This window comes from Sus scrofa, chromosome 18, assembly GCF_054392235.1.
Source record: "Sus scrofa isolate SSC_HxYL_T2T_F1_AM1 chromosome 18, Sscrofa_HxYL_maternal_Yorkshire_Landrace_v2.0, whole genome shotgun sequence".
NCBI classification, from domain to species: Eukaryota; Metazoa; Chordata; class Mammalia; order Artiodactyla; family Suidae; genus Sus; species Sus scrofa.
Genome location: NC_139400.1, coordinates 24,145,100 through 24,169,478, shown reverse-complemented (window position 1 = coordinate 24,169,478; position 24,379 = coordinate 24,145,100). Strand labels below are relative to the sequence as shown.

Below are 24,379 nucleotides of genomic sequence, written 5' to 3'. Positions count from 1 at the left end.
TAACTTCGTTGTAAAGCAGAAATTATCACACCATTGTAAGTCAACTGTACTTCAATAAAACTTTTAAAACATGAGAAGAAACTTTAGGGAGTTCCCATTGTGGATTAGTGGTGATAAACCCAACTAGTATCCATGACGATATGAGTTCAGTCCCTGGCCTCACTCAGCAGGTTAAGGATCCAGTGTTGCTCTGAGCTGTGGTGTAGGTGGCAGAAGTAGCTCAGATCTGGCCTTGCTGTGACTGTGCTGTAGGCCAACAGCTATAGTTCCAGTTAGACCCCTAGCCTGGGAACTCCCATATGTCACAGGTGCATCCATAAAAAGCAAACAAAACAAAACAAACAAAAAAATTTAATTAAAAAAAAAGAATGATAATACATTTAGGTTAAAATTATTCTGTACTCCATTGTGTACCAAATGTTAATTCAAATGGCACTTCAAACATAAAATATGTTAACATTTAGTCTTTTGGTAAAGAAATCTTTGACTTTTTTAGATTTTAATTTGTACAAATAATGTTTTGCAGACAAGTGCAAACAGAGTAATAGTAAAATACTTTCAAGCATAAATATTCTGTCAGAATAAACCTTTGTGAGGAAATGAAATAGAAATAAGAAATTTGAAGAGAAAAATGAAAAATATCTGTTAAAAAAGAGCTCATTTATGTATATCTTAAAGGTATTACCATAGGCTATCAAATCCCTATGGTATTGAGATTCCACTGGATGCACTTTAAAATAGTGATTTAAGGCATTAATATTGATAATGTGCCACAACTTATATGTTATGTAACCATTAAGTTGATGCTAAAAGAAAATCCTAAATTTCCCTTTAAAGTGTGGGAAGGAGAATATGGTTTTTCAGAATTCCTTTAAGACATACACAAATGAAAATTGCAAAATGCTTGCTTGGCGTTCCCACTGAGGCTCAATGGTAATAACCCAACTAGTATCCATGAGGATGCGGGTTCAATCCCCGGCCTCACTCAGTGGGTTAAGGATCTGGCATTGCTGTGAGCTATGACATAGGTCGCAGACATGTATCTATCTGATCCCGCATTGCTGTGGGTGGCGTAGGTTGGCAGCTGAAGCTCTAATTCAACCCCTAGCTTGGAAACTTCCATATGCTGTGGGTGTGGCCCCAAAAAGACAAAAAAAAAAAAAAGAAGGCTTGCTCTTGGTTAGCTGTCTGAGAGTGGAACATCTGGGCCACAGAGTTATATTTCCAGCTTTACAAAACCAAACCCCAAAGTGGTTGTACCAATATCACATCTACCGAATGAGAGTCAAATAACATATTTAAAAATATTTTTTATCTTTATTTCAACCTCCATTGAAATTTAAGCTTTTTAGTAAAGCAAAGGTATGTCTTCTCCTTCTTTTATTTCATTATTAGCAACTCAATTTCTAACAAATAATAATGCCAGTGACTATGAATTATAATAGAGACATTATATACCCTGCGCAGGATATAGTAAAATTGACTTTAGCATCTAAGCTCCACTGGTGGTCATTTATATGTTGTTGTTGTTATTTTTAAAGAAATCTTTTAAAAAGTTTATACCTCAGTGTGCATCTGTCAATCTCAGAGTCTCAGTCCATCCCTTCCCAGGCCCCACTCCTACAACCTGTCCCCTTTGGTAAACATAAGTTTTTCAAAGTCTGTGAGTCTATCATTCTTGATGAACAATTTTTTTTTTCATCTTTTTAGGGCCGCTCCCATGGCATATGGAGGTTCCCAGGCTAGGGATCTAATTGGAGTTGTAGCTGCCAGTCTACACCACAGCCACAGCAATGCCAGATCCAAGCCACGTCTGTGACCTACACCACAGCTCACGGCAACGCTGGATCCTTAACCCACTGAGCAAAGCCAGGGATTGAACCCATGTCCTCATGGATGCTAGTCAGGTTCGTTAACCACTGAGCCATGATGGGAACTCCAACTTTTCCTTATTTATGATCCTACCTCGCAACTTGTCAAGTGATGGGAAACTTACTAAATCCACAAAGCAGCGTGGTCACTGTTGAACAGGTTATTTTGAAATGCTACTCCCTAGCCACTGGGCATAGTTCTTTTTTCTGGGGCGACTCCAGATCAGTTTCATCCTTACACATGAACGCCCTTCATATACGTGAAGATAGCTACCGTGGTCCATTTAGTAGTTTTGGTTTTTCCCCCTCAATTGGACATGTTCGGTTTCTGACGGGTCCTGGGTTTGCAGACCGTCCCACTCGTCTTTCTCTGCTGCCATTAGCCTGACAGTGTCTTAAAACAGAAGTTCTCTACCCCAAGCCGGTGTTCCGATGTGCAAAACCACTCGCTTCCTTGTGCAGAACCCAGTGCTGGACACAGGGCTTCTTACTACATCCTTTCATCGCATTTGAGTGTGAAGGGATAAAGAAGTCCATCAGCTACAGATTATGCCTTTGAAAAGCTTACATTCTTGGTAGATAGAGAAGAAAGTAGGGGACAAAAAATCAAACATGTATGTATGTCCACAGCCTTAATTTATGACAGAAAATAAGGTACAGCAATGATGACATGCTGTAGGAGGAAGAAATTACTTAAAGAGGCCAAAAAGGCTTGGTGAAGGCGATGAACGAGGCTTCGTGAAGAATGAGGAGGATTTAGACAGGCTTTCAGGGGACGGCATGAAGGAACCGAGCAATGTCATGAGGTGGGGACGAGTAGACCAAGAAAGAACAACTGATACATCTTTGGGTTTTGGAAAAGATGGCGAAGCCAAAATGGAGCTTCTTGAATGCCAGACTCAAGGAACTTGGCCTTTCAAATGGAGGAGTGGGAGTCCCTGAAAGTAACTAAACAGGGAGTGCCAGGGCAGACCTGCGCGGATTTCAGGGGCACTTTTCTGTGCTTTGTGCAAGATGGATTGGAAAGGCAAGAGTGTGGCAGTGCAGGGGGGAGAGGCAGTGGAGGCCTGAGTTAGAGGGGAGGCGGGGAAAATGGAGGAGAAGGGGCACATGAGGCAACATTAAGGAGGTGAATTTGTAGGACGTGGCCACTGTTTGGCTGTAAGTAGTGAGGAAATATAAGCAGAAATACTAGTTAAAACTACCTTTTTCAGAGTTCCCGTTGTGGCTCAGCCGTTAACGAACCTGACCAGGATCCATGAGGATGTGGGTTCAATCCCTGGCCTCATTCAGTGGGTCAAGGATCTGATGTTGCCATGAGCCATGGTATAGGTCACAGACATGGCTCGGATCTGGCATTGCTGCAGCTCTGGTGTAGGCTGGCAGCTGTAGCTCCAACTCTGCCCCTAGCCTGGGAGCTTCCATATGCCGCAAGTGTGGCCCTAAAAAGCAAAAAAACAAACAAAAAAAACCAAAAAACCTTATCTTTTCTCAGTTGTATCTGTAGGGTTTTTTTTTTTTTTTTTAATTCTTCATGCCACACCCACAGTATATGAAAGTTCCCAGCTAGGGGTCGAATCAGAGCTGCAGCTGCCAGCCTACGCCTCAGCCATAGCCACTCCAGATCCGAGAAGCATCTGTGACCTACACCACAGCTTTGGCCACACGGGACCCTTAACCCACTGAAGGAGGCCAAGGGTGGAATCCTTATCCTCCTGGATCTTAGTTGTGTTCTTAACCCACTGAGCCACAACAGGAATTCCTTATAGGGATTTTTTTTTTTTAACTTCAAGTTCTCACATTTACCCATTAATGCTGTTTATCTCATCATTTCAGTCTATTGAGATATTTTTGAATCCTCATTCTATCATCAAAAAATTATACTATTCTTCCAAATTCCGTGTCATTCTTGATTTTATAAGCAATCTTTTAGTTTCTTTGTGTATGTCATTTTGTTAAAATGTTCAACAGGAGAAGGGTCTGTGTTGAGAGTTTGGGGGGCACACCTCAAGATTTCCATTGAGATTGATATCCATATATTACTCAGTACTTCGGGGGTTCATGTTTTTGTAACAGTAAACCCAGACTGTAGCTCAAGAGCAGTCTCTGGGACCTAAATTTATATACTTGCTTTTTTTTTTAACCTAATAGTTACATGACTTTTCAAAGTTGCTTAGCTTCCCTGTGCCTTTGTTTTCTCATGTGCAAAAAGTGATAATAGTACTTCTTCCCTCATAGGAGGGTTTTGAAAATGTCAACCTTTTATAACTGTTTTTAGTAAAATAGTAAGCCCCTCCCCCAAATGATTAGCGCTTCTTTGGATATTGACGATGATGGTGACAAAGATTACCTTTTCTTACCAGGTATGACAATACCCACTGTATTGCATCGTTCACTCTAATAGGGGCTTAGATTTCTTTCTTACTGGTGTCCTTCCAGTTCTGATCCTTTCAATGCAGCTAACCCTCCCCCATGTCTCCTCAAGATAGGCATGTACAACCCAACAATGGTCAGTCCTTAGTTTGTTTATTCTAGAATCCTCTCATCTTCACTGTTAGGACGCACTGCCCCCTGCCCTGCGAAACTCTTTGTTAAAAATTCTCATCTTGGACACAGTGTACAAATTACCCTTGAAAACATGGTCTCTTGACCTTGAGTCAAATTTACCATGTCTTCATTCAACTCTTCCTAAGAGTTGACAAACCATCATCAATAATCAGTTCTCGGAGTTCCTGTTGTGGCACAGTGGTTAATGAATCTGACTAGGAACCATGAGGGTGCGGGTTCGATCCCCGACCTTGCTCAGTGGGTTAAGGATCCAGCGTTGCCGTGAGCTGTGATGTAGGTTGCAGATGCGGCTCAGATCCCAAGTTGCAGTGGCTCTGATGTAGGCCGGTGGCTACAGCTCCGATTAGACCCCTAGCCTGGGAACCTCCATATGCTGCAGGAAGTGGCCCTAGAAAAGGCAAAAAATAAATAAATAATCAGTTCTCAAATTTTGCCTATAGTTCCAAACTCATCCAGTTTCTGTAATTTACCTTCTTTTCTTTTGTGAATATCAGGGCATTTGCTCTGAGGAATTCTCCCATCTTCCAAGGAAGCCTCAAAGATTATTAACAGTGGTTCTGTGATTCTAAACTTTGAATTATTTCTGTGCCCTGAAGTTCTTACCTAAATTTATTAAACCTGTCAGAATGTTATTTGACCTGAGTTACTTTTGGCATAGTTGATTACTCCATCCTTAAAACTATTTATTTACTTGGTTTCTGTAATTTCATTCATTCAACAAATGCTTATTGCTTACTTATACAAGAGTTTGTAGATAAAAGCAATGAACCAGACAGACAAAATAGTGCTTTCATGGGGTTTATACTCTGTTGGAGATGAGAGGGAGGAGACAGACAATAAATCTAATACATAATCTTATAAAGAATTTTAGAAGTTAGTAAGTACTGCAGGGAGAAATGGAAGAGGGTGAATAGTGCCTGAAGTATAGGAGAAGGAGGTTGCAGTTTTTATTTGTTTGTTTGTTTGTTTATTTATTTTTGTCTTTTTTATTTTAGGGCTATACCCACAGCATATGGAGGTTCCCAGGCTAGGGGTCACATCAGAGCTGCAGCTGCCAGCTACAGCCACAGCCATGCCAGATCAAACCCACATCTGCAGTCTGCACCACCACTCACAGCAGTACCAGATCCTTAACCCACTGAGTAAGGCCAGGGATCGAACCTGCATCCTTGTGGATGCCAGTCCGATTCATTTCCTCTGAGCCAAGATGGGAACTCCAGGTTGCGGTTTTAAATAGGGTGTCCAGGTAGACCCTGTCAAGTTGAAATTTGATAAAAAGCTAGAAGAGTTTTGGGAGTTAGATAATATACCTGGAAAGAGTGCCCTGACAGAGGACAAAGGCATGACTCTGCATGACACTTTGCAGGAATAGCAGGAAGAAGAGTGTGGTTGGGGTAAAGTGATCCACAAGGGCACTAGAAAGACATCCAAAAGGAAACAAAGGGCCAGACCATGTAGGGCCTTATAGACCACTGTAGGGATGTTGGGTCCTACTCTGAAATGAGGAGCCATTGCAGGATTATGCTTAAGAGCAGCATGATCAAACTTGTACTTTAAAATGGAAGTATTGGGAATAGGCTGTGTGGAGACAAGTATGGAAGCAGGGAGATGGGTTAAGGCCTGATATGGTAATCCAGGTGAGAGTTGATGACAGCTCATACTGGTTGGTGGTGGCACAGGAGGTGCGAACTGGTTGAATTCTGAATGTATGGTTGGCTTTTGAACAAACCAGGTTTGAACTGCATGGGTCCACTAATATGCAGGGCTTTTCAATAAATATAGTACCTGTATTTTTATTTTGCACATCTTTAAATTAACTAAGTATGGGGAAAATTTTGTGTTTGGTTGGAGATCACAACTGGTGGAATCCAAGGAACTAAGTTTTGGGTCCTGATCCTATCCAAAATATACAACTTTTTGCCCTTCAGTGAGTCACTTATTAATCCTTTGTTTTTGAGGTAGAAATGGCAGTTTGTAGTTTTCTATCTGTGCGTGAGTCAGTGCCCCTAACCCCCATGTTGCTCAAAGGTCAACTGTATTAAGAAGGGCCAGCCAGCCAGAATTCCCTGCCAGATTGGATGTAGAGAGTGAGAGAAAGAAAGGTATCAAAAATGACACAGGATTTTTCATTTGAATGGTGAAAAGTTGGAGTTGCCAGCTCTTGAGATGGAAGACCCTGCAGGTTCAGGGGCAAGCAGATCGGGATTTAAATTTGGAGTGTCTGTTAGACATCCACATGGAGATACGGATAGGTAGTTGGATATATGAATCAAAGGAGAGGTCTTTCCTGGAGATAGATGTTTGGCAGCCATCAGTATATAAGTAGTAGATCTAAATGGTAATTTAGACCATGGACTAGAAGAAATCTCTAAAGGAATGAATATAAATATGGCAGAGAAGAGGACTAGGAACCTGAAGAAGTTTGCAAGATGAGGAGAAACCAACAAAGGAGACTGAGTAGCAGCAATTGGTGAAGTAGGAGGAAGACCAAGAGAATGTGATATCCTGGGAGGGAGGGATCATTGGTCCAAATGCTGCTCTTTAGTCAGTGTTAGGACTGAGTTTTGATCGAGTGATCAATTTAACAACATGGAGGCCGTTGGTGATTGTCACATGAGTTGTTTCTATAGACTAGTAGGAGTGAAACCTGAATTGATGTAGACTTAAGAGTCTGGGAGTAGAGAACATGTAAATATAGGCAAAACTTCTCCTTCAAATCTGAATGAGAGCCTTGCTGGGTAAAGTAATCTTGGTTGGAGGTTTTTTCCTTTCATCACATTAAGTATATCATGCCACTCCCTTTGGGCCTGCAGAGTTTCTGCTGAAAATTCTGCCAGTAACCTTATCGGGGTTCCCTTGTATGTTATTTGTTTCTTTTCCCTAGATGCTTTCAGTATTTTCTCTTTGTCTTTAATTTTGGTCAGTTTGATTAATATGTGTCTGAGGGTATTCCTCCTTGGGTTTATTTTATGTGGTACTCATTGCGTTTCCTGGATTTGAGTGAGTGGTTCCTTTCCCATGTTAGGGAAGTTTTCGGCTATTATCTCTTTGAATATTTTTTCTGTCCCTTTCTCTCTCTCTTCTCCTTCTGGCACCCCTATAATATGGATGTTGGTGCGTTTAACATTGTCCCAGAGTTCCCTGAGACTTTTCTTCATCTGTTTTCAATCTTTTTTCTCTTTTCTGTTCCTCCTCTGCGATTTCCACAAATCTGTCCTCCACCTCACTTATTCGTTCTTCTGCCTCTTGTATTCTGCTGTTAGCTGCTTCTAATGAATTTTTTCTTTCAGTTATTGTATTTCACATCTCTTCTTGTTTAAGTTTTATTTCTTGTATCTCTTTGCTCAGTGTTTCCTGTAAATTATCCATCTTTGCCTCCAGCTTATTTCCAATGTCTTGTATCATCTTCAGCATCAACAGTCTAAAGTCTTTTTCCTGGAGGCTGAGAATCTCCTGATCACTTAGCTATTTTTCTGGTGCTTTTTCTTTCTCCCTCATCTGAGTTATAGTTCTCTGTCTTTTCATTTTTATAGGTTTTTGGTGTGGTGACCTTTTTACAGATAATAGAATTGTAGCCTCTCTTACTTCTGGCCTCTACCCCCTCTTGTAGCTGAAGTTGGTATGGGGGGCTTGCTGTAGGCTTCCTGATGGGAGGGACTGATGCCTGCCCCCTGGTAGGTGGAGCTGATTCCTCTCCCTCTGGTGGGTAGGGCTTTGTCTCTGGCTGGGATTAGAAGGGGATGTGTGCCTGGGGGGTCTTTAGGCAGCCTGTTTACTGATGGGCGGGGCTGTGATCCCACCTGAAGTATTGTTTGGCCTGGGGCTTCTCAGCACTGATGGGTGGAGCCATATTTTCCCAAAATGCCTACCTCCATAGAGAGGCACACCTATGAATATTCCTAAGAGCTTTGCTTCCAATGTCCTTCTCCCACAACAAGCCACATTCACCCCTGTTTTCCCAGGATGTCCTCCAAGAACTGCAGTCAGGTCTGACCCACATTCCCATGGAGACTTTGCTTTGCCCTGGGACCCAGTGCACATGGAAGTCTGTGTGTGCCTTTTAAGAATGGGGTCTCCTTTTCCCCCAGTCCCGTGGAATTCTTGCGCACAAGCCCCACTAGCGTTCAATGCCAGATGCTCCAGGGGCTCTTTCTCCCAGTGCCAGATCCCCATGCATGGGGATTTGATGTGGGGCTCAGAACTCTCACCCCTGTAGGTGAGTCTCTGTAATACAGTTACTTTGCAGTCTGTGTGGCTTCCCACCCAGGAGGTATGGGGTTGCTTATATTGCATAATCACCCCTCCTACCTCTTGATGTGGCCTCCTCTTTGTCTTCTGGAATAGGATATCTTTTTGAAAGTTTCCGGTCCATTTGGTTGAAGATTGCTTAGCATTTGGTTGTAAGTTTTGTTGTTTTTAGGAGAGAAGTTGAGCTCCAGTCCTTCTATTCTGCCATCTTAATCCCTTCTAGGCAAAACTTTTACAGTGATTTTTGCTGCAAAAGGGAACAGAGAAATGGGGGAATAGCTGCTAAGCTGAGGTCACCTGAAGGGTTGTTTTTTTGGTATTGTTTTATGTGTTATTTTAAGTAGAAATAAGTCTATGTTCATATTTGAAGAAAATCGTTTAGAATAAAGGAGAAATTACTGATGTTTGTGAGTGGGAGGCAATGGAGCAAGTGTAGGAACAAGCTTTAGATAGGAATGTGAATAGTTTTGTTCACCATGCTCTGTCCTTCTTACAGGAATTAAATTATCCCTTTCTCATTTGTATTTCACCATTAGTCCAAGCAATGCAACTGTATCTGTTTTATTGCATCTTGGGAACAGCATAGCTGTGGTTTTTGATTATTGATACACTGTCATCGAGTATCATGATTCTCCCCCCAAGAGACTGTACCATTTTGGTATCCCACCTGGCCAAATCCTCTGGAATGATGCCCACTTATTGGTACCTATTGTCAGATCCTTCCTTATACAGGGTAATACCTGTAGTTGTCTATCATAGCTGCTGAGTTAGAGGCCTTGGATGAATTTATCTCAGTACTGGGAAAAGTCATTCAGTGAAGCTCTGGAGGGGATTATATAGAAAATCATTTACGTGGTTGTTACACAACTGCACGCGTGTATACACACACACAACATATAACCTCCTGGTGCCTGTTACCTGTTACTTAATCAGGTTTTCAAGCCAGGGAGAAGGTGTTTCCTCATGGAATGAGCCTGAAGATGCGGAGTGTCCTTACTTCCTCTCTTCCTCTTCATTGCCCTCCCCCAGATTGGCACCTGCCAGGGAGTAATTAGGGCGGTCCTAATTTGGACAGCCAACTCCTGATTACAGTGAGAGGAAAAACAGGAAATGTTCTAGTTTTGCTGCCAGCAAATGACTGACTTAAATAGAAAGCCATATACAATTCAAATGATCCCAAATGATATAACATTGAGGAAGGAGGAAGGGAGCTGGGAGACATGGCAATCTGATTTTTTTCTCAGCAGCTATCTTTGACAGAAATGATCCAATCCATAAGCTCACAATGCCCTCTGCTGAGAGCTGGCGTGTTTTCCCAGTTTACCATGGGAACCCGAGCTTCCTCTGGGAGTTTAGCGACCTGGAGGAAGGTCAAAAACATCTCACCTTTCTGAGAGCACCTCACTCTGGAGAGAGAGCTCATTCTATGTAACAATGTCATGTTACATGCTTTGGATAAAGAGAGGTTTCCTAAAAGGGAGATGAGGACTAGGAAGTCTTTTTCTTAATTTATCACACCCCTTGGGGCTTAAAGGAAAACTCGGCAGCGAATTCTCTGGGGCTCTACATTAGTGACCAGGCAGCTGGTATATTGGTCCACTCCTTCAAAGCTCCATCTCTCTCTTTGCCATGAGGTACCAGCAGCAGCTTATGTGTCCCAGAATAGTCATTTGAAGATGGAAAAAAAAATCACAGTTTCTTAAGGTTTCTGTGTGTTCCAATTTAGCATTAGTTCATTAATCAAAAATCGGAGAGGGGGCTTCCTGCATTGTGTTGGGCCTGGTGGGAAAATACAAAGAAAACATTTTTGAATCTTAGAAGCTCAGTTGATATAAAACACAAGCATTTTTTTTTTTTTTTTAATTAAGAGAAGGTGTAGCCATCACCAGGGCCCACCTTTCACCACTTCTCCACAGAAGCCTGAGAACTCATGCTAGAGCATGAAGGCAGAGTGACGTGGAGGTAAACTTGGAATCACCAAAGGCAGAAACCAGGGCTGGCACAGGGCTGGCACAGGGCTGGATCCCTGTAGGCCCTCAAGATGTTTATTGAATGAAGGAGGAAATTCCCAATAGACGAAGAGGGCGAGCAGGCAGTAGGGCTGCACGGGTGGACAGGACGAGTGGGGGGAGAGGTTGAGAAATGAAAATGACCAGAGTGGGCGGTGTAGTTGGGCAAGAATGGGAAGAATAGGGTTTGGGTGTTTTGGAGGTTTTTTGTTTTTGTTTGTTTTAATTCTCATGGTAATTAAAGGAGCACTATCACAGATCTTGGGGAAGAGGATGACCTACTACCTCCGTGATCAAAATGGTGTTTTAAGAAGCTCTCATTAGGGAGTTCCCATCCAGACTCAGCAGTTAATGAACCTGACTGGTACCCATGAGGATGCTGGTTCCATCCCTGGCATCCATCGCTCAGTGGGTTAAGGATCTGGCGTTGCCATGAGCTGTGGTGTAGGTCGCAGACATGGCTCAGATCCTACGTTGCTGTGGCTGTGGCATAGACTGGCAGCTACAGCTCTGATTTACCCCCCTAGCCTGGGAACCTACATATGCTGCAGGTGTGACCCTAAAAAAAAAGAAAAAAAAAAAAGAAAGAAAAAAAGAAGAAGCTCTCACTAAATAAATAGCAGAGACTGGACACCGTGGGCTGTGATGGCTTGTGAAGCTCTTTGGGTTTCTGATGTAGACAGAGGCCAGGGTCCTGCAGGAGTGAGAGTCTAATTGAGTTGGCCTTTACCAGCTAACTAATTTGGATCCTCACAAGATCCAAAGGCATAGGCCAGGGAAGTGATCTGTAAGCTCTGTGACAGCTTGCCTTCTGGTTTGCCTCTTGAAACTGTTATATCCTTCAGTCTCTTGGCTTACCTACGATTGGTATATTCATTTTTGTTAAAGATTGAAGAGATACAAAAGAACACTTGTAACAATAGGTCCAGGTTCTGGTTCATAGAGAGCACTCAGAAAATGAGAGCTTTTAGTTGTGCTCCTAAAACTTATTATGCATCGTTCTATGTTGGTATTTAAATGTCAACTGTATTGACATTTAAAGAAATTTTATGTATTATTTGATCAGTTGTTGGTTTACATGCCTTTCTCTTGAAAATGCTATTTTTCAGCTGTGGACTCAGAGTTATTTGAGGAGATTTCAAAAAAACACATAAACTAAATTTCCCACACCAGACCCACTGAGCACTGGGGCTTGGGCAAAAGTACTTTAAAAATATCCCCAAAGTGATTCTTATATGTGTTACTGATCTGAATTCTGGGGCTCTAGAAGGAAGTTACTATGATTTTTTTCCACCTAATTGTTCCAACATTTAGTGCACATCAGCTGCCTTCCTGCCAAATAAAGATCCTGCCCACTGAACCAGTTGATAAATAATAAATAAACATGGTAAATACTAAATAAATCTCAGCCAGTATTATTATTTATTATTGCTGCTGCTGTTCTTGTTATTATTTACTTTTGAATTAATTCATTGACAATATTTTTGATATTTTCTGATAAGATGGCCAAAAAAAAAAGAATATTTTTATGCCCTCTGTTATATCCCTGGTTTTCTGTCCTTTAGTAGTTGCAATCATTCACTCATTCAGCCCATTACCTTATCCATCCCGTAATTATCAAGCACTTCCAGAGCGCATCATTATTCTAGAGCTTAGGGTATATAAGTGAGTAAACTAGACAAGGTCCTGCCTTGATGGATTTTACACTCATTAATGGAGGGACGTAGAAAATAAGCAAGTCACAAAATAAATTTCTCAGACATAAGGGTGATGTGGTTAACAAACAAAAGATTCATCTTGAGGGCTGGCATCAGGAAAGACTTCATTGAAGGCATGATGTTTGAGCTAAATTCTAGAGGATGAAGAGGACTCACCTAGAGACAGGGGGAGCATTCCAGGCAGAGGAGGGAGCAGATATGCAGATGGAAACAGACTTAACTGAATGAAGGTTACTGTAACCAGAACAGAAGGAGCAAGGAGATTGAATATGAATATGGAGTGAACTTGGGTAGGCAGAGGGGTTAGATCATGTAGATTATTTCTGGCTACACGCTAGAATCACTTGAGAGCTTAAGGAATACCCATGCTGAGCCCCACTTCAGAATGTGCAATTGATGTATTTGAAAAAATGCTTCCCAAGGGTTTTAAATGTGCAGCCAGGATTAACGACCATTGATGAAGAACTTGAAGACCAGGGAATTTGAGTTTTAGTCTCAATGCAATTGCAAGATGTTCACATAAGGCTGAAACCAGAGGTTACCTGGTCTGGAATCTTTTCATAAAGACCTTAAAGATATTCATATAAATTTGCTTGTTTAAAAATGTGAACAGTTGGCAGTTGAGACAGATTTTATATTCTTGATCTACTATGTTACGATATAATTATTTTCTTCTTGGTTTGTTTAAATATCAAACAGTCATGAACCTTCATTTGAGAACTTGTTTATTTAAAGGTTGTTCTGAAATTGTCCCTGAGGGTTAGCTTCTGTAAGCTCTCAAATTCCAAGTCCTTTTCCCTGGGCCTTCTTAAAATGTTTGCTTTTCTATCTACCATCTCCAGAGTTATCAAGGAGTTTCTTAAGTCATTGCTTTTTTATTTTGTTTATTTTTATTTTTTTAGAGCCACACCCATGGCATATGGAGGTTCCCAGGCTAGAGACTGAATTGGAGCTGTAGCTGCCAGCCTACACCACAGCCACAGCAACCCCAGATCTGAGGCGTGTCTGCGACCTACACCACAGCTCACGGCCGTGCTAGATCTTTAACCCAACTGAGCGAGACCACAGATCGAACCTGGATCCTCATGGACGCTAGTCCCATTTGTTAACCCCTGAGCCACGACGGGAACTCCCATTTATTTTGTTTTAATCAATAGCAGAGTCCAGTTCTTATTTCTTTGTCCCTCATTGTCATTATCACTGTCTTACTGGACATTACCCAGTTGGCTTGCAACTGGTCAAATATCAATTACAGTAGCTTAATTTGGACCAGCCTTGTCCAGGGCTCATTTGGCTAGCTTGGCTCCTAGTTTTTGAAGTGTCTAGAAGATTCAGTCTGGGAAAGTAAACATTATGCCCAGGCTGTCACCAAACCGATGAATCCAATTAGCCCCACCTGCCCCTGGTTGTTTACCTAATGAAAGACTCAGCACCCCAGCTGTGTCCAGGGACCAGGCACACTTGTACTTCCCAACTGTTCCGGAGAGGAAGCAGTGCACATCAAAGCCACTGACACCAACAGATGTTTTCTGAATGAAATTCACTCAGCTGTGTCTAGAGGGTGGACTCTTCCCATGGCAGCCTTATCACCTGTTCCAAAGAGGTATATACCTCTTTTCCTCTTCCTTCTGGGAACAGGTACAAATAGTTACACAGATGGCTCTGTCTGTGGCCCATTGAGCTGTGAATTAATTAGTAGATGATGGTCCTGGTAGTGGTGATTAACCCTGCTCCTCTTGTGGAATCATTGCTGTAGATTTAGTTCTCCTTTTTTTTGAGGCTCTTTGCATACATGCTGGAATTTTGTAACCCATATAATCTAGTTTGGCACAAAATTATAAACTAATAAATGCACTCAGTCAGGATGGGGACTTTGCTATTTGAACAACAAATTCCCTTTAGGGCAATCGTGTGTTGCTAATCAATGCTAATATTTCAAATTAGAATATTTGGAATTGCTTTTGGGATGATGTTCATTGCAATATGAATTAATAATGTATTGTTGAGGGCAGTATGTAGGTAGCATGCTAGTTAATTTGGATTACTATTTTTTAATAAGATGGGATCTATGGATGTTAGTGAAGGCAGTAATGTAATACCATATGATTGAATTAAACCAGTCTTTAAAAAATACATAACTAAATAATGTGAATACTTTTAATATAGTGTTCTACTATGCTATTTTTTCCATTCCAGCCAATGCTAAAGAGAAAAATTCTAGATTCTGCAAATGCACAGTACCATCTCACACTTATAGACCCAAAGTTTTCCCTGAACCCTAGGGTAGATGTGGGCCAGCATGGATGGGCTCAAAGATTTAGATGCTAGAATACTGAGTTGGGTTTGGTCTTCTAACTCTGTGGAGCAGAATCTGTCTTATAGTGTGGATATAGGAGTAAGCGAACCACTCAACCAATGTTCTTTATTCATATGGACACTGAATTGTAACTTTAATATAATTTCCACATGTCAGAAAATATTCTTCTTCTTTTGATTAAAAAAATTTTTTAAGGTCAACACTATTCATAGCTGACAACACATACAGAGTCAGCTGATGGGGCAGATTTAACAGACCATTATTTTTCCAACCCATTTATACAGACAAAGGTCTAATTATGAGGTTATAAATGATAAATTTATTTATTTATTTATTTTTGTCTTTTTTGTTTTTTTAGGGCCACACCTGCAGCACATGGAGGTTCCCAGGCTAGGGGTTGAATCAGAGCTGTGGCTGCTGGTCTGCACCACAGCCACAGCAACGCAGGATCCAAGCTGTGTCTGCATCCTACACCGCAGCTCACAGCAATGCCAGATCCTCAACCCACTGAGCGAGGCCAGGGATCGCACTGATGTCCTCATGGAGACTCGTCCGGTTCGGTTCGTTAATCACTGAGCCACGACGGAAACTCCTATAAGTGATAGATTTTAAAGGAGGACTTTTATTTGTTTGCTTTCCAAAGAGGGAGATGACTGTTGGTTGACATAGTCAACAATTCTTCACAGAGAAAGTGAGGCTTTGAGAAGACTCTCCAATAATAGAGCACCAGTGAATAAGAGGAGTGGAAGGGCAGAGCTTATCAGTAATCACTTTCTTGGTTCTTTGTTTTGTGAGTCAGGACTTTTTTATGTTGGGCTTTTTTTTTTTTTTTTCCAGAGGGGGACACATCTGTAGCCATTATTCTGATTTGTATTGAATTCAGAGAAGTATGGTGAGAGCATAGCAGAGTGAGCTGTAATTTGGTCAAAATGCCAGATGGCTTGATGGCTCACCCAAGTCGTTCAGTGCAGAGAAGTAGTAAAGGAAAACCACTAGAATGGTTTTAGCTAATTCATCAGGTATCTAAATCTCTAACACTAAAGAGAGCTTATTTTTATGTCCCGTTCAGTGCTTATACACTTGCCAAATACCAGGTAGCATGCTGGGCACGGAGGGCACAAAAACTAATGAGAAATCAACTCCTTCCTCGGAGAACACATCAGCTAGTGAGGGATGCCAACGCGTCAAGAAGGGTGATGGGGCCCGTGAAAGCAGAGTGTGTGTCAGGCAGTGACGCTCACCTTTGAGTGGCATTGGCATGACCTGAGAAGCTCGTAAAAATTCTCATGCCCTGAAACCACCCACCAGAGACTCTGATCTACTAAGCCTTAGATGTGGCCAGACCATCTAGTTTTTGGTATTGTTTTCTTTTGTTTTTTTAAGCCCCCTTGCGGTCAGGGTTGAAAACCTCAGGAAAAGGGTGATAAGGCACAAAAGAGAGGCCTCTGCTATCTCAAGGGAAGAGCTGACAAAACATTTGATCCGCAGAGGCAAACAAGGAAGACGGAAAAAAGGCCCTTGAGGCAGAAGTAATACACAGAAGCAGGAAACCGAATGTCCCATTCTGAAATGATTCGAGTGCTCATTGTGGGTATGGTGTTCAGCCAACAGAGGCAGGGGTCTGGCTGGGAGGAAGTAGTGAGCAGACAGAAGAGGAAAGCAGTTCCAGGAGATGACACTGTAAAAGTTAGATGTTCATGCTTTGCTAAGTTTGGACTTGGTCTTAGATTTAGGAATCATTAAAGAAGTCTAAGAAGGAGAAAACATGATTGCATTTGTACAATTGTGGAAAGATGAGTCTTTTGATGAGTGTGGTGAGTTGAACCGTGGTCTCGAAGCTCCAGGCGAGACACTCAGTTACCAACCAGGTTACTGCCAGGTCCAAGTAAGAAGTGATGAAGGTCTAAATATAGGTTAAGAGCAGTGGATCTGGACAGGAAATGACACATTTATAAGATACTAAGGACGTGGAATTGGCAGGATGTGGTTTCTGTGGGTGATGAGCTTCACTCTGAGTTCCAGAATGGATAATTGGACTATTGACCAAAATAGGGATTATTAGATGTTTAGTGAGAGAGGGAAAGGTGGATAATAAATTAACTCCTTTTGATTCATTTCGATTTGCTTTTTTTTTTTTTTTCTGTTTTCTTTTTAGGGCCCCACCCATGGCTAATGGAAGTTCCCAGGCCAGGGGTCCAATCAGAGTTGCAGCTGCCAACCTATGCCACAGCCACAGCAATGCCAGATCCGAGCCATGTCTGTGACCTATACCACAGCTCACAGCAAGGTGGGATCCTTAATCCGCTGAGCAAGGCCAGGGATCAAACCCACGTCCTCTTGGGTACTAGATGGGTTCTTAACCCACTGAGCCACAATGGAGCTCCCCATTTTGATTTTATTTTCTGGTTAAGACTTTTGAGTATGGTTCTCCAGTTAGCCTTTAGATATGCAGATCTGAAGATTTAGAAGGCTGCCCTGAAGATGTTAATTTGAGAGTCAACAGAATGTAGGTCGGTCAGGTCTGGCAAGAAGATGAATGACCCAAGTGAGACATGCAGAATGCTATGGAATACCAATATTTAAAGTAGGGACAGAGGAAAAGAACCCTCAGTTTGACTAAGAAAGGCCTTAGGAGAAGATGATGATAATATGGAAATCAAATGAGTAATGTTTTAAGAAGAAGACTGGTCAAAAATAGCAAATGCTTCTGTATAATCAGAGTTTAAAGTAAAACCTGCCCATGGATTGATAAAGCAGTTTTCAGGGAGGAGTGGTTCTAGAACCCTGACTGCAGTTGGTTTAATACTCAGTTTTGACTTCAGTGAGAAGTGTGAAATGGATAGATTTAAGAAACCCTTTTCCTGCTCTTAACACATAGAAAGTCCAGATAAAAATAGATGCTTTAAAAAATATATTTTAAATATGTAGCCAAAGTCACAAGAAAGAAAGAGAATTCTCCATGTGCCTGAAATGAAAGAGGAACTAACACCTGAATGGCCTAGAATTTTATCTGTGCAGAAGTTACGCATTTTCTTTACCCCATAAATGGAACCAGGAAAACTCTGTGCTTAGGAATGAGCCACCGTACTTGGAGTAGAAGTAGCCCTAAAACAAATCAGAATCCTACACATGCGACATGTGCAACTAAGTATTTCGTTTTGCACTACCCATGTAGGGAGAGAACGTGTTAAGCCAACATAAGGAAGGAAAAGAAATTAAAAACTTAACTTGGAACTCCAGAAACCTATAGGATTCAGGAGAGACAAATACAACTGACCTAAGAGTGATATCTCCAAAGTGCAGGGCACATGTGGGATTCCTGCAAGGGCTAAGTCCCACTGAACTAGAACTTGCAGACCAGAATAGCAAGCCGCATTAGAAAACTCACCATCGTGAGAAAAGAAGGGAAATGCGAGTAACAGGACATTTGACATCCAAAGAACTAACCAAAAATACAGAGCCACATAGAAAGAACTTTAAAATGACTGCTTTAAAAATATTCAGAAAGATAAAGGAAGAGCAGGGCATAGCTCAGGGGTAGACTGCAAATAGATGAAGGAAGAAACAGAATCCATGATACCAGCAGAGGAGAGTTTGGAGGGGAGAAGCCAGTGGATCTGTGAAAGAGCTGAATAGAAAATCTAGAAGTAAAAAATACCATCACTGAAAAATTTGCAAAAAGGGATACATAGGTTACATCACAAAACAGATCCTGGAGGGAGACTTTGTGAATTGAAAAAGTGATTGGGAAGTGAGAACATGAAGTCACTGAATGGAGGCCACACTCACTTGATGACAGTGTGTGTGTGAAGGAGGGAGAGGTGCTTTACTGCAGAGAAATGCTAGAGACAGCAGGACATTCATTTATTTAAAAAAACATGGGGGTTCCCGCAGGGGCTCAGCAGAAATGAACCCAACTAGAATCCAGGAGGACGCGAGTTTGATCCCTGGCCTCGCTCAGTGGGTTAAGGATCTGGCACTGCCGTGAGAGCAGTGGTGTAGGTCGCAGACACAGCTCGGATCCCACGTTGCTGTGGCTGTGGTGTAGGCTGGCAGCTGCAGCTCCGATTCGACCCCTAGCCTGGGAACTTCCATGTGCCACAGGTGCGGCCCTAAAAAATCAATCAATCAATCAATCAATAACATAGTGGATTAAGGAATATATTGAGAGAGACCCTAGGTGTACAGGAGAAAGTATCTCTAAGCACTAGGTAGAGGGATTACTGAAAATGAATGAGGATGAAACATGTTTCTGTGGGGATAGGTGGTGGGTTGTTAGAAAGTATATAATTAGGTCCCTTCCTTTCTTTATCAGGTAGGAAGAATGTGTAGGGTAAGCAATGAGGAGACAAAGGAAGGGCAATGCTTTTAAAAAAAGCCATGGACAGGCGTTCCCGTTGTGGCTCCATGATAACAAACCCAACTAGTAGCCATGAGGACAGGCATTCAATGCCTGGCCTTGCTCAGTGGGTTGAGGATCTGGCCTTGCCACACTCAGATCCTGTGTTGCTGTGGTGTAGGCCGCAGCTATAGCTCCAATTAGACCCCTAGCCTGGGAACTTCTATATGCCATGGGTGCAGCCCTTAAAAATATGTATATAGCCATAGAAGGAATGAGAGGAAGCTGATCAAAGACAGGTGAGAAGAACGCCAAGAACACTGAACTTTCTTCTGACATAGATTACCATAAATTTGAGATGGTGCCCTTCTATAATATTGCATCCAGCACTCCTTGCACAAAAATGTTAAAATTATATTGTGGGATTAATCCATAGATATTGCAGGAAAGATGCAAGAAAATAAGGAAAAAACAGTAAGAGAAGATACCACTGGGAGATCCCCAGGAAGCAGGGTCTATGGTTTAATTTTTGTATCGCCGACCATGGCTACTCTTAGAAAATTTCTGCTTTTGTTTAGAATGAGTTAGGCGATTTCTGGAAACCAACTCTGGGTCAATTATTTATTCTAGCTTATTCTCAGGGAACCAGGGCCATATTGCTGCCTACAGTGTGAAATCATGTTAACTCAAGTTAGGTTGTCGTGAGTCAAGGAGTTTAGGCTTCAATGACTTGTGTTTACAAACATTAATTGTCTGTTGGGTAAAGGAGGCTTATATAATATATAATATTTAGGAGTGCATCATGTCCTCCAGTATAACCCTTCTGCCAAGATAAATTCCTGCCTGTGGTGGAGGGAAAACGCCTGTAGTTCTGATCAACTCCCGAGGGCTAGTCAGCTCATTGGCAGTCCCTTCATAAATGAATGTCATTCTGTCACCTAAAATTGCTGATGAGGATTTTTAGACCATCAAAATTATAGTGAGAGAAATGCTGAACAGAAAGGGAAGCTTTTTAATTAAGCTGAAATTGAACATGTACCATGAATTTTCAGGTCCATTTCGGTAAGAAGAGTGTTAACATCTCACCCCTGGGCCCTATGACAGGATTTGAAGGCTGTCACTCTAGGTCACTGGTCAAAGCCCACTGGAGAGAGCAGTAATCAGAGATTCTTCCTGTCTGGCATCAGGGGCAGAAGATTTCTCTGTGATGGTAGATTTGCTTTGAATATTGGGGTGTCCATGATTCAGAAAATACCTTCAAGTTGAAGCTAATGGGTAGTTTAAATCAAGATGTCAGAGAACAGCCTTGTGTAACGCTTCCATGACCTCGCAGTTATCATTTATGTTGTTACTGAATTGCACTTTCTTAGACAGTTAATACACTGATTTGTCCAACATCTTTCTTGTTGAACAAACCTACCATACACTTGCATTTATCCTAAAGGATTAATTATAAGGGGAACAAATTCGTCTTATTAGTTTCGCAGTCACTCAAAAATGATGACGCTAAGAGTGGCATCTAGAAATGGTATTTCCCACAAAGGTGACTGATTAATGCATGTCATGCCTCCAACTAGATAATGGATGGTGTTAACCAGAGAAATGGGTGGGGTATCCTTTTTCCACAGCAAAGGAAGATGGGAAATGCTCACTGGAAACCAGGCAGTGTCCTGAAGTGTCTCTTTTCTGTTGGTCATATTTAGGGGCATTGTCCAGTCGGAAGAAAAACTTGTCATAAGCGCATCTTGGGCGAAAGATGATGATATCAGCAGGCTCTTGAAATCTCTTCCAAACTGGGTTAATATGGCTCAACCCAAGCAGCTGAGGTCCAAGAGAGAAGAGGAAGAAGATTTCTTAAGGTAAAAGATCTGCTTCTATGTGGCACTAAACCTGGGTGGGGGGGGGAGAAACATCCATTTAGCTAATTCTTACGTGACATTTTGGCCAATTCTAAATATCCAACAGCAGTGAACTGAACTTATTAAAGTCTTTTTTTAATCCTACCATACCTCATCTCCCGTGCAAGTACAGCTTGTGTGCATAACTATAAAAGGAAGGGATTGCTATGAATCAAATTTGGAACATTACTAAATCAAGTTGAAACATCTTTTAATTTGTAGGTCCTTTCCCCCTCTTAGGGGAAACAGATAATTTATTCATTAATTTATGTATTTATTCAGCAAAGCTATATGGACCTTCTTATGTACCATACCTAGTTAACATGACAATAAGATCAAGGTCTTGCCCTAAGTCTGTTGCAGTTGTTCTCGGCATGTTCTTTAGTTCATAGAGCTGTTAGTCGAACTTTCTAGAAATATGAAGGTGCTTCCTAAATGTGTTCCTATACCGTGTATCATCTCCAATTGCTTTCTACTAATTTTGACAAAAGTAAGGTCTCTCTTTCAACTTTATCAATCAGTGTTTACCTTTGTACAATTTAAATTATTTACTTAGCCATGAAAATGTGGCTTCATTGGATGAAGCTCCCCATTTTCACATGGCTGGATTGCCAGCGTGAAATAGTTTCCCCTCTGGCATTTTAGAGCTGTGTGAAGTAGGGGAAAAACGTAGAGGCGATATTTTGTCACATTTGAATTAGGTTTATTCTTATTTTCTTTTGCCTATCCAAGTGAATGAATAAATAGTAAACAATGAAATAAAATAAAAGTGCTTTTGGAGTTCCCGTCGTGGCGCAGTGGTTAACGAATCCAACTAAGAACCATGAGGTTGCGGGTTCGGTCCCTGCCCTTGCTCAGTGGGTTAACGATCCGGCGTTGCCGTGAGCTGTGGTGTAGGTTGCAGACGCGGCTCGGATCCTGCGTTGCTGTGGCTCTGGTGTAGGCCAGTGGCTACAGCTCCGATTCGACCCCTAGCCTGGGAACCTCCATATGCCACGAGAGCGGCCCAAAGAAATAGCAAAAAAAAATAAATAAATAAATAAATAAAATAAAATAAAAGTGCTTTAAAGAAGCAAAAACCAGAAAAAGAATAAGAGAAATAGTGACCAGTATTTTCCTTTTAATTCATCATGGTATGATGAGCTCATCTCTTTCTTAGAACGTGGATTGCAACTGTAGGTAAACAGGTCTTCCCTATTCACAAGGTTTCCCATTTTCACACACTGTAGTGCCATATTTTTGCCAAGACTTGATCATGAAAAATTACTATCATGCCATTTAAAACTTTCTCAAACTCATGAGACTCAAAAGTTCACCTGTGATTTAACCTAAAGCCTTCCTTTTTTGTTTTCTTGCTCTTATTCACATTAACTCAGAAACACTTGTAAGCTAGTTACATTAATGTAGGAAAAAAAAAATATATATATATATAGCTTACTTTTTAAATTAATAAACTTTATTTGCACAGGGGAGAAGTTTTATGTTTATAGAAAATATTGAATACAAACAGAGTTCCCATATATCCCCTCACCCACCCTCACTCCAAATTTCCTCTGTTTTTGACATCCTGCATTAGTTTGACACATTTGTTAAAGCTGTTAAGCTAGTATTGGTATATTATTGTCAACTAGTAGTAATGCAACTAGTTAATAGTACTGTATCAATATTAGCTTACATTTTGACATTGACTTTAGGGTTCACTCTTTGTGTTGTATGTTATATGAGTTTTGAGAAATGTGTAATAATTTTATGCATTCATTGGTTACAGTGAGTGCAGTATTTCATTATCATTCAGAATAATAGTTTCACTGGCTTAAAAATCCTCTGTTCCCCTTCCTCCCTTCCAAGCCCTGGCAACTACCATTTCCTTTACTGCCTCCACAGTTCTGTCTTCTCCAAAAAGTCGTTTGGTTGGAATCGAACAGTGTGTGGCACTTTCACATTGGTTTCTTTTGCTGAGAAGTATGCACTTCAGGTTCCTCCATGTCTTTTTGTGGCTTGATAGTTCTTTAAAAAAAAAAAAATCTCTGAATAATAGTCCCTCGAATGGGTGTACCACAATTTATTTATCCATTCACCTACTGAAGGATATCTTCGTTGCTTCCAAGTTTTGGTAGTTAGACATAAAGCTGCTATGAACATTCAAGTGGGGGCTTTTGTGTGGATGTAGGTTTTCAGTTCATTTGGGTATATACTGAGGAATGGAACTAAGTTGTATGTGGAGGATGTTTAGTTTTGTAAGAAATTGTCAAACTGTATTCCAAAGGAGCTGTAACATTTTCCTCTCCCACCAGCAATGAATGAGAATTCCCACTGCTCCATATCCTCCTAGCATGTGGTGTTGTCAGTCGGATTTGGTACATTCTAACAGGTGTATGGTGATCTCATTGTTTTAATCTGTATTTCCCTAATGACATGTAATGTTGAGTATCTTTTTTGTATGTTTATTTGATATCTATATGTATTTTTGGTGAGATATCTGTTCAGATCTTTTAATTGCTTTTTGTTTTTATTTTTTAATTGGATTGTGTGTTTTCTTATTGTTGAGTTTTAAAAGTTCTTTGAATATTTTGGATACCAGTCCTTTAATTGATAGGTGTTGTGCACAAATGTTCTCCCAGTCTCTGCCTTGTCCTCTCATTCTGTGTCTTTCATAGAGCAGAAGTTTTTAATTTTAGCAAAGTCAAACTTAAGGATTTTAAGTTTTGTATGATTCCACATTTTCCCTCTCTTAGAATATAAATTATACTTCTTTTTTTTAAAAACCATTTTTAGTGATTGCCCTAGAGGTTGCAATATACATTTGTAACTAATCTCCAAGTCTACTTTTAAATTGTGCTATACAACTGCACAAGTAATGCAAGTACCTTATGACAAAGCAGTCTCCATTCCTTCCTCCCAAACCTTTATTATAACATTTCTGCCTTCCACTTTATTTACCCATAAGTTGTAATTACCTGTTAGATCAATGAAGAAAAAGAGAAATTAAATGTGTTATTTCCCTTCACTGGTTCCTTCTTTAACTCCCTTTCTTAATTGTAGGTCCAAGTTTCTCACCTATGTTATTTTCTTCCTCTCTAAAGAACTTTGATCAACCTTTCTGCTAAAGACAGATTCCTTCAGTTTTTCTTGGGAGGAAGTGTATATATTTTCTTCACTTTTGAAGAATAATTTCACAAGGTTCAAAATTCTGGTTGGGTTGGTAATTATCTTTTAACACTTTAAGTATTCTTGCTTCCATGGTTTTTGAAGAAAAGTCCAATGTAATTTTTATCCTTGTTTTTCTATAGGTAAGGCAGTTTTTCCCTCTGGCTTCTTGCAAGATAACCCCCCCCCCCGTGCTTTTTTTTTAAAGGTTGTGTCATTTGAATATTTTATAGGTGTAGATTTTTGGGTGTATGTGTGTTTTTC

General features: G+C 40.9%; 1 protein-coding gene across 8 annotated transcripts in view; it reads left to right on the top strand.

Annotated features, from left to right (window-relative positions):
• The window catches only part of EXOC4 (exocyst complex component 4), a 799,095-nt gene that overhangs the window by 631,201 nt on the left and 143,515 nt on the right, over positions 1-24,379 (top strand). For 7 of the 8 annotated variants that reach the window (XR_014833792.1, XR_014833790.1, XR_014833791.1 and 4 more), the window contains exon 13: positions 20,774-20,929. Coding sequence is in view for 1 of the 8 variants with exons in the window: in XM_021078821.2 (XP_020934480.1) it covers positions 20,774-20,929 (156 nt within the window). In the remaining 7 variants the exon portion in view is untranslated. Of the gene's footprint in view, positions 1-308; positions 640-20,773; positions 20,930-24,379 lie in introns of those variants that run through there. The other variant, XR_014833796.1, reaches the window with a different exon arrangement.